Source organism: Malus domestica, chromosome 14 (genome assembly GCF_042453785.1).
Source record: "Malus domestica chromosome 14, GDT2T_hap1".
NCBI classification, from domain to species: Eukaryota; Viridiplantae; Streptophyta; class Magnoliopsida; order Rosales; family Rosaceae; genus Malus; species Malus domestica.
In genome coordinates, this window is record NC_091674.1 from 23,701,815 (window position 1) to 23,713,031 (window position 11,217).

An 11,217-nucleotide genomic window follows, 5' to 3' on the forward strand; every position below is an offset into this window, starting at 1 on the left:
GCAGGTAAGAGAGTAATTACACAAAAATATATATATACAAAACGATGGTTGAAATTTCAGAATATTTCCTGTGGAAGATGACTAATTAAGCATCAATATATAGCTAATGAAGTCTCTTCATTCCTTAGCAAAGTCAAGATGATGAGGGTTACTGAAGTTCAGAAATATCTCCTTCCTATTGGTTTTCTCGTACTAATTTAGTCGAGGATGAGGTTTTTCTCAACTCTGCCTTCCCTTCTGACTCAGATATGTTATAGACTTCTTTCTATTTTTTTGGTAAAATTGGGGGTCAAAAGACCCAAGAAAAACAACTTACTATTAACAAAACGCGTATGAGGAAACCCAACAGCATCCTCAAAGATCAACCTATCCACAAGAGGAGGAGGCTCATAAAAAACATGAAGACCAATGTAAAACTCATGGCCTAAATCTGCCATACCATCAGCTACTCTATTCTTCTCACAATAAACATGTGAAACCGAGCAAATCCAATCCCTTCGCAATAACTCCCGGCAAGCAGTAATGAGATGAGCAAGAGGGTGCATAGAGGAATTAAAATCCATTATTAAGGTAATAGCCACAACGGAGTCCAATTCAACAAGCACTTTTCTATAACCCAATCTTCAAGCAAGAGTCAGGCCATGAAAAAGACCCTATAACTCAGCATTAAGCACACTCCTCACACCAATATTTATAGTGAAACCAGCAATCCACACACATGCAGCAGCACGTAGAATCCCACCAGCACTAGAGCACCCCTTGCCACTTTTCCTACTGCCATCCACATTCAACTTGACATAATTAGGAGAAGGAGGATCCCAGGCTAAAAAAATCCTACTTTTCACAGGCTTAGCACCAAAATTTTGCACCTCAAACCACTCTTTAGCAGCTTTAAAAATGAGAATGTAAGGTTGACTTGGGAAAATGAAATCAGACGCAAAAATGCTTAAATTCCTCAATTTCCATAACCACCAACAAGCAAAGGCAAAAACACCCCACCAATGCAGATTCTGGCAGAGCAATCTTCTCGAAAAAAGATTCACTCTCATTCAATCATGAAAGTCAATACCAACCGAGGACAAAACAATTGAATGCATACCCAATTGATTCCACACTAACTTTGCACGATCACACCGTCGAAGAATATGATCAATAGATTCAACACAACCATCACAAAAGTCACAATAGGAATTATCAGTTATACCTCTCTTAGCTCTCTGTTCATTGCAAAGCAATCTCCCATGCAGAGTCAACCATAAAAAATGAAGCACTCGAGGAGGTAGCTTAAGCTTCCATATATCACTCCAACTCCAATCGACAAAATCTTCATCATCAATACTTGCAAGATAAGCTGATTTAACACTAAAATTTCCATCATTTGAATGCTTCCAAATAATACAATCACTATCTCCATCGTTGAGACCAATAGGAATCGCAGAAATCTTCCAAACATATTCCTCCGGAAGAACAGCTCTCAAGGCAGAAACATTCCAACAATTACCATAGCAAAAGTCTATAACCTTTACAGCTTTAGCAGAAACATCCAAAGGAATCAAGGCCTTATTAGTGAGAATGCCATCATCAAGCCAGGCATCAAACCAAAAACTAATATTAGCACCTGAGCCAACCCTCCAAATAAGACCATTTTCCAACAATTGACCACCATAAACCACAGCCCTCCAAGAGCTAGAAGCTACCCTACCAGTTGGCCATTTGAGAATATCGGAATTCACCCCACTTAAGTACTTACCTCTGAAAGTACTAGCCCAAAGATCATCATCTCGTTGTAACAAACGCCAACTGGACTTGGCCAAAAGAGTAGCATTCATGTACTTCATTCTCTTAAGACCCAAACCACCTTTGTTCTTCTGAAGACAAACAGAACTCCATCTAACTAAACAAGTTTTACTTTTGACTTCAAAAGAACCCCACAAAAATTTCCTATTCAAACCATCAATTAAATCACAAGTGCTAATTGGGAGCTTGGTTGTCTGCATCACATAAACTGGAATAGTTGAAGTAACCGCTTGAATAAGAGTAGTTCTTCCAACAAGAGATAAAGTGTTGGCTTTCCAAGTAGAGAGTCTACTCTAAACCTTGTTAACAACCTCCATATAGGTGCTGGAATTAATTCTAAAATGAATTAAAGGCACACCTAGATACTTTCCCAAGTCCTGAACAATTGGAAAGCCACAAATTTTACTAATTAGATCAACAACACTGCTGTCCACATTAGAAGAGCAAAAAATTTGAGATTTCTCAAAGCTAATTTGTTGCCTAGACAAACAACAAAAAGTGTCCAAACAATGTTTAACCACTTTAGCTTGAGAAATAGAAGCCTCGCTAAAGAGAATAATATCATCTGCAAAAAACAAATGCGAAATGGCAGACCCCTTTTTAGCCACTTTGACAGGCTTCCAACATTTATTAGAGACAGCTTCATTGATAAGATGCCCAAACTTCTCCACACATAACACAAAAAGATATGGAGAGAGAGGATCACCCTGCCTAACACCTCTCTCCGGCCTAAAACTGGTTGAGCATTCCCCATTAACTACAATCTTGTAATCCACTTTACTTACACAATCCATAATAAGCTTGACAGTCAAATCATCAATACCCATTTCAACAAGCACTTCCCTTATAAAATCCCATCTAAGTCTGTCATAGGCTTTAGTCAAATCAATTTTCCAAGCCATATAGCCTCTGGCCCCTTCAGTGATGGAGAAAGTATGCAAAACTTCCTGAGCAATTATAATGTTATCAGTAATATGTCTTCCAGGGATGAAACTAACCTGATTAGGAATGATAACAGATTTCATAATAGGTTTCAATCTGTTAACAAGAATTTTGGTCACCACCTTATACAAAGTAGAACACAAACTTATAGGACGAAATTGGGAAATATCTTGAGGGCCATCAACCTTAGGAACAAGAGTGATTAAGGTACTACCAAGACCATCTGGAATAGAGTCCTTCTTAAAACACTCAGTAATAAGACAAAGGATGTCAGAGCTACATAACTCCCAAAAATTCTAAAAAAATGCAGCAGGGTAACCATCTGGCCCAAGAGCCTTAAAAGCACCAATAGAAAACAAACTATCTTTAACTTCTTGAAGAGACACATCTTCTTTTAAAGCACCAAGCAAAGACTGATCGACATAAGGGAAAAGATTAGGCATCACACCGTTAGAAGTCCCATAAAAAGAATCAGCAAATAAAGAACAAAAGTGATGCACCGCAATCTGCTTGAGATCCTCCTTATCCTCCACCCACACGCCATCATTATTCAACAAACCTTCAATTTTGTTCCTTCTCCTTCTAATGATGGTAGAAAGATGAAAGAACCTTGTATTCCTATCTCCCTCTTGAAGCCATTTAACTCTTGATTTTTGCTTCCAAAAAATTTCCTCCTGCTCAAGAAGATTATTATATTCCTTAGATAAGGAAGTATTTAACCTCAACAAAAAAAAGCCAACAATTATTACATAGAGTCTTTTGAACACCCTCAATTCGAGCAAGTAACCTTCTTCTCTTCCACTCAAGTCGACCAAAAATATTTTTATTCCACCATCTCAGCTTACCAGAAAGAAAACCAAGTTTCTGATTTATACCAACATCTTGGGACTTCCAATTAGACTCCAAATAATGCTTGAAACTCTCATGCTTCATCCACATAGCCTCAAATCTAAACGGTTTAAACTCTGGATTGGGAATATGCTTGCTTTCCAAAGTGATGAGCACAGGAGTATGATCAGAAATAGTTTTTGCAAGGTGTTTGATATGGGCTTCAGGAAACATCTCCCTCCAACCAATATCACAAATTGCCCTGTCAAGCCTTTCAAAGACTCTTACACCATTTTTATTAACACCATCCCAAGTGAAAAATGGACCCGAAAATCCCAAATCCACCATAAAATTAGCATCAAAACAATCCTTAAAACCACCCAAACTAACGCTTCCAGAGCCCCCCTTCCTTTCATCACAGGCCAACAACTCATTAAAGTCTCCAGCAAGAAGCCAAGGAAGATCACATCTAGACTTAAAATTATAGAAAATTTCCATAAGGCTTTTCTCTTTTTAATATCAGGGCTGCCATAATAGCAGAAAAATACCAACTACGCTTACAATCATAAAATACTTGAACAGTAAGAGCTTGCTCACAAGCTACTTTAGTCTCATTCCATTAAAGCCAAATACCCCCAGAAAAACCCGTAGCATCCACAATCTCCGAAATTTCGAATAATCTCTTTTGCTTTATCCCCACTGATACGGGGTTCCACAACAACCAACAAATCTGTTACAGACTTCTTTCTATTTGCTGTTGTTTAAGGTTTAGTTTGTGTCCTTAATTTAAGTACTGTCTTACTAATATAATGTGTGGTTTCACTGTAAATAATTACTGTGATTTTCCGATAATCCGTCATTATATAAATGATGTGAAATTTAATCTATATTAGTTAATGTGATTTTCTTGTGATTTTGGACAGTTGATATCTGATAGCTTCTTTTGTTAACTTGACACCCAATCTATTCAAAGTATATATATATATATATATATATATATATATATATATATATATTCTTTTGTTAACTTGATAGCTTCTTTAGTGTGTAAAATTAGCATTGCATCCAAATCTCAGTCTCTTGGATACAAGAATCTCTAAGAAATCTATCCAAAAGGCGTCTAAACCCTCGTGGATTTCTGTCTCTTTCTTTGAGGTTTAAGAAAGATTTGTTAAATAGGTGTCTATTAGGCCAGTTGGATGGGGTAGCGTGCCTTTTCCCTTGCACCTAAGTTTAAATTCACCTCCGTGAATTAAAGTAGTTTAGAATAAGGTTAGGCGCCCTCTTGTCCTATGCTAAAGTTTGAATTACTCTCCTCAAAAGTGGTAGTTGAAATTTTGAATGAAATATTTGAGTTTTTTGAGACAAGTAACTTTGTTCACCACCTTTAGTCAGTTGTCTGCAACCTCCATGCATGGATTATATCATTGTACAAATAGTAAAAAATTTGCATAATATTTTTGTTCATCACCTTAGTGAGTCATGGCCCAGAATTGCAGGAAAATGAAAATCTCAATGGCCAAGAACAAGAAAGAGATCCGAAGGAAAAGTACGAAAATAATACTATCACTCTTCTTGCTCATCTTCATGGACAATCACTCAAGCCAACACGTTCTCTTACACGAAGCTTCATCCTGCACGACAGTATAGGTGCAACTCCCATCCTGCAGTTGTGATTAATGGCTTGTGGGGACTTGGAGATTTTGAACTGAAGGCCTCTTGGAACCGCAGCTCTGATATCATATGTTGGACAACCACTAAACCCCAACCGCTATTAGGGAATGGATCAACAATGTATATCAAGCGTACAATTCCTAGCGCGATCAAGTGGCTGCAGATTTCTTGGCCAGATAGGTGGCTCTGTCGTGGCCACCACTGCAACCTGGGTAGTAGCATCCTTTAATGTTCAATAGATTCTTTACACCGAATCCATTTTTCACTCTTCTCCTTCTCCTTCCTTTCTTCTTTGTCTTTGTTACCTGGCCCTGAAAACATGAATGAAACATTTCGGAACAAAATCACAAACTTTTTTCTGCTTAATAAATCAATTACTTAAAATGCTCATAAGATATTTACATCATGGTGATCAGTCATTGACGCTACGCTATCAACATTGCTGTCTGCAGACGCAGCACTTGGCGACTTCTTGTGCTTGAAATCCTCATCTGTAGTGCTGTCATACTTGCCTGCATTTGTATGCATCAATTCCACAAATGTTCATATTTTTTTATGAAATATTCAAATGTGCTACAAAAAAGTTGCATCCAATTTTTCTGTACCAAAACTTACTGCTATCATTTTCAATTTCCAGAGCTTCCATGCAATAAACTCTAAAACTTGGTGACGCGGGACACATAAAAAATTCGCTGTTTCTTCTAATACCACCTTCATTATCTTCGTCCTCTTCCTCTCCCTCTGTGGTGTCCTCCATTGCAAAAACCCCTCCTACGTACACATTCACACCCTTTGGTTCCTTATGATCTTCAACGCTACATTCCGTCCCATCTGTCTTGATCTGCTCCTTGTTTTGGTTCTCATCATCAGCCTGTTTCGTGCCTTTGTCACGCTCCGGCGATATTGGTGCAACCTTGGACTTGTTCTCCAATGTTGGTGGTATCTTCGGACGTGTTATTTTGTCGGACTCTGGGGATGACCGCAGCGAATGAGGGAGAGAGTTATCAACCTCCTCCTGATCACCGTCCTTAAGTAGCTGTTTCTTGGAGAGAGTACTAGCGGCTTTTAGCTTTCGTGCCTTGGACCGGCTCTTCATCTCCTCGAAGCGCCTCTGCAAGAGGGAACGGATTCGAGGAGGCACAGCCTCGGCTTCTGGTGTGAGCTTTGAATTTTGGCCACCCATTAGAGAGGACAACAATGGGGAATGGCCACAAACGGTAGGAAGAAGAGAAGTAGAAGATAATTGGATTTGGAAAAAAATGAGTCGAAGGGAGAATATGAAAGAGATGGGTCAAGGGCAGTTAATTAGTTAATTATAGGATAAACTTCATGTTCCTTGACAGTTAGGCAACAAAAAAGAAATATAATAATGCAAATATTTGGTTTGGCTAACTGTTAAATTATAGAAAATTGTTGGGGTTTTGTAAGCAAACTTACTATATTTGTAATTTGTAGTTGTAAATTTGTTTTTGTTTTCTTTTTTATTTTTGTTTTGGGGCCATTTATTTCGGATGTTGAAAGAGTCATATGCAGTACCTTGCCAGCTTTGTTTATTGCTACCAACGGTGTGTTGCTAGCTTCAACAAAATTTCAGTTCTAAACCCTAATTAAGGCAAAACATTTCAGTTCTAAACCCTAATTAGAGATGGATTTTATGTCCAAAATAATTTTAATTGAAAATGTAATGTGATGTTAGAAAATTGAATATTTTCAACTTAAGAAAAAAAAAAAAAAACTCAAGCTCATTTTTTTGACATATCAAGCTAATTTGTTCGTCATGTTAAATCTCCTTATTTTTTTCACTTTCTTCTCTAAGTTTTTATTTTTATTTTTTGTTTTACTTTTATATAAATAAAGATCTAACTCATTCAGATTAACCTAATTTTGAATGGACCATTTTGTGACGACCCATCCCTACTTTTAACTGTAATTTCTTTTCCGTTGGTGTGAATTGACGATTGTACCCTTTTTGGACAAAAGTGGAATATGACGTGGACGTGATTTTCGGTTTTCAGTTTCATTTTATTTGTTTTGTACTAAAATAGTACTCGTCTTTACGAATGCGTGAACGCGAGTTAGACCTGAATCAGATTTGTAACGAAGAAGTTACGCTTCGTTAAAGTGCGTTAACTACGGGTATTTTTGTACACGCGCATACAAATTTACAGTGTCAAAACAGTGTCAGGAGGACAAATTTTGTACATTTAAAATTGTACAAAATCCATCCCTTCCCTAATTGGTGGATCTATGTCCCCTCTCCTTCACACAAGCAACCAATCAAACTTTTGCTTTTTCATTGAATCTCTCATCACCACCCAATCAATTGTTTTCCCTCTTTTTCGCTCACCAATCAGATTTCACTCTCACCTTTTTCTCCTCCAATCAGTTTGTAAAGATCTCTCTATTCTCATTCTCTTTCTCTCAAACTCGCAACCTCTTTTATCCTGCAACTCCCTTAAACATACACCAAACCTTACAAACGTGACCTAAAAACCACACCATCGAACTCTTCTCACCACCATGAACACAACCATGCCCTTGGATCGTGGTTTGATTGAGTTTTGGACATTGAACTCTGGAGGTCCGACTCGGCTTAGTTTTTCCCTGACGAGTTGCAAACGAGTTACAAATTTTTAGGAAGTTTAAAGGCCTCCACTCAACTCCTCGAGGTCTTTATAGTGAATGTTTGAGCAAGCTTTGACGTGAAACATCTCGGTTTCAAGAAGTTGAGTTTTTAGCTGAACCTTTCGAACCAATTTCAGGCCTTTTCCCGTCCATTCTTGGACTTCCAAAAGGTATAATCTGATTCTACACTTCATAAGCTTCATTTCTATATAAATTTTATGAAAAATGGTTGAGAAATGAAGAAGATATGAAAGTTTGAAATTTTACCTAGAAACTGGCGAAAATTTCCACATTCCGGCAAGTTCAAACAACGGAAACCAACGAGGACCATCGGAGAAGACAACAGAATATTCTGTCAAAGTTGATGGAATATTCTAACGGCGTCAAACTCTGTTAATTATTTAACGGAATATTCTGTCAAACTGACAGAATATTCCTAACGGACGTCAAGGCCTTGCCTGCACATGGTAGTGCGTATGGCCGGCCTCCGATTGACCTTCTGTCAATTTGTATAGGTTTGTGACGTCAAGTAGATCGATTTCATATATTCAAACCCTATGTTTGAGCAAGCTACGGAGGTTTTATTTAAGTTTCCATTTATGTGTTATTAAACTAAGTTAATTATGTGTTATTAAACTAAGTTAATTAGTAAATTCATATATAGGGGAAACGTATCCTGAGGACGTATGGGGTCAAGTAAGGCTTAGAGGCTTCATTTTGACTACGTATCTGTGAATGGGCAGTTTGTTTTTATATCTATACATAGTTATAGTTTTCATAAATGCGTATTTACTCCATTTTTATGCTTATATTATCAAGTATCGTTATTGTGATATTAAATGTGATAAATGCTGCTATATGGTTGGGATATTACTGTCATGAAAATCATACATAACTGTACATGCTCATCATTGCTGCACCCTTGTGTTAGTACTCGCCCTAGGGCGAGGGCCAGTCCTTCACGTGTATGTTCACATCCGCACCGTTCGCTCACCTTGGATCCAAGTTAGGTGCCAGTCCTGTCGTACATATTGCATTAGGCAATTTCGACTCGTATGTGACCATGCTTCGGCACAAGCCTTCACGTGATTATAGTACTAGAGCGTATTGATTACACACAGTCCTATTCATATCAGAAATTATATATATGAACTCGTGTGTCAGCTTAGATGGATGAGCACTTAGTTACACATGATTATATTACTGCGGCATTTGATATATCATGACTTGGCATATTTATGGTTATATTGCTGTTGTACTTTTGTTACATACTTACGTAGTATGTTTTATGGAAACTATACTTGTTTTACAGTGAGGGGTTACTATGTTTGAAAATAAAGGTTTTCTTACAAACGTTGTTTTGCTAACCCACTCAACTTTGTTTTTCGCCCTTCTAGGTTTAGTAGTTGTGCTAATGTGTAAATGAGGATTCTGGCAAATCTTAGGAGATGGTTATCTTCAGTGGTATAACCCTCATCCTATTTACTATACTATCTTATGCTCTGACATCACATGTGAAATGGGTTCAATCCTGCTCACCTGCGCACTTTTTTGATTAGGCACTTTTAGGTTTAAATTTATTCACATTCTTTTCCCACTACACTACAATTTATGACTTCGACACCTTCCAGGTATTGGTCAGCACAATTCGATTCAGAGTCAAAGTGGACATTCCGGGTCGGGGTGTGTCAGTTTGGTATCATAGTATAAGTTTGGGCTGTATTGCATTCATCACACATGTGATGTAAGCATTCTTGGTTCTTGAACCTAAGTGTTGAATCTTGCCACCTCGTCGAGCACGAAAAACATGCTAACTTTTCCCTAAGTTTTGGGTACTTTAGACGACTTGTCTTCATTTTGGAAAATCATTTTGGCAATCGCCCCTAGACTTTAAACGACGACTCTTCCTACCAAGGAAGTTTCGTTTTGGGGAACGAGTTGCTAGCCCCACAGCCAGGCTAATGCATCAAGAGTTAAGTTTCAACAAGGATTTATCGATCAATCCTATCTCTTTTGCCCACTGTTTTTACTAACCCTTCGAGATAGGAAATCAGAAATGGTTTTGTTTCTTTGGTAGAACCTTTTAGTATACCATCTCTTAGAATTCCTATGAAGTTTATTTCGTCAAGATTCTAGAAATGTCTTGAGCGATAACCTGGTGCTAAAGTGGTAGCACTTTGCGGAAGATCATCTAAGGGACAATCACTTTTGGTCCCTGTTAGCACTAATATCTTCAAACGTACTGATGTTCATGCTGGATCTTCAGGAGGAAGATCGACTCCTAATAAAGTTCTTCTTAAAGTAGATCTTTAGCAAGATCTTTTCCAGCCTTGGGACTTTCCAACCAACTCTAATTCCCAGACTTTCTTTTTGATGTTGTACTCATCTTTTGAGTGAGTATAGGCTTATAGGTATAAGTTGTCATATCCTGGGAGTAGCAGAACTCCCAAAAGCAGTAACCAAATACTCATAGAATCAACAAACTACTTCACTTGACTAGTTCATTTTCCAATTACCCGAAGCTTACTACCGAACGGGCTCTAACCCGTAATCAGCCTACGGTGACACTACTAATTGACGATGTTGTTCGATATCTAGAGACCGTTGACCAACATTCGATGGTATGATTTCAGATACTGGACACAGGTACTAGTATTTGGGAGTTATACCTTTATGCCAAAATGCCAGTTCATAGTTTCAGGGTAACAAACAATATTAAATTATCTTAAGCACGTTAATTAGCCGTGCTACTGATAGACTGATTTACAGTGGCTACTTGAGCCGAAGAAACTAGAATCGTGGAAGCTTAGCAGTAAGCTTTACATTAGAACAGTAAGCTCGTGGTCGTACTAACCACACCACCCATTTAGGTAACCGGAACCTTTTCAACCAGTCACTTTTCCGATCACTTTCACAGAAAGACAGCGGAATCAAAGCTTAAGCAATTTTCCTGCTGTAGGAACAGAATAAGTTTGAGAAACTAACGAAGACTTTGTAGCGCAAGGCATAGAGAAAAGAAGCAGTACCGTACAATCCGAGGACATGTACCTTTGGCGTCATTTCTCCAATTCCTTATAGAGCCATCACCAATTAGTGAGGTGAGGTACACCTCGATCTATTTTATGTACTACACTAGTTCTTCCTTGCGTCTTTTCGAACTATAACTGCGTCTTAAGAGAAGACGTCACGTAACTTTTATGAAGGGCCCTTGTCGCCTATCCAACCAAATACCTTATCTAGGGAACCTCAAACCTATCCACTTGGCAAAAGGTCAAACCCTAGAGTCGTACCTAGACTTCAACATCTTAGTCGGTTGACGACTAAAATCGTTAATCCTACTTCGAGTTGTTG

General features: G+C 38.1%; 1 protein-coding gene and 1 pseudogene across 1 annotated transcript; both read right to left on the reverse strand.

Moving 5' to 3' along the window:
• Positions 1-653: 653 nt before the first annotated feature.
• Positions 654-4,065, reverse strand: LOC114820924 (uncharacterized; annotated as a pseudogene).
• Positions 4,066-4,962: 897 nt separating this feature from the next.
• Positions 4,963-6,518, reverse strand: LOC114820833 (uncharacterized). Its single transcript, XM_029092078.2, has 3 exons — positions 5,857-6,518; positions 5,644-5,753; positions 4,963-5,552 (listed from the first exon to the last, which is right to left on the reverse strand). Exons 1-3 carry the CDS (start codon positions 6,422-6,424, stop codon positions 5,391-5,393), a joined length of 840 nt encoding a protein of 279 aa, XP_028947911.2. The 5' UTR covers positions 6,425-6,518; the 3' UTR covers positions 4,963-5,390.
• Positions 6,519-11,217: the final 4,699 nt, after the last annotated feature.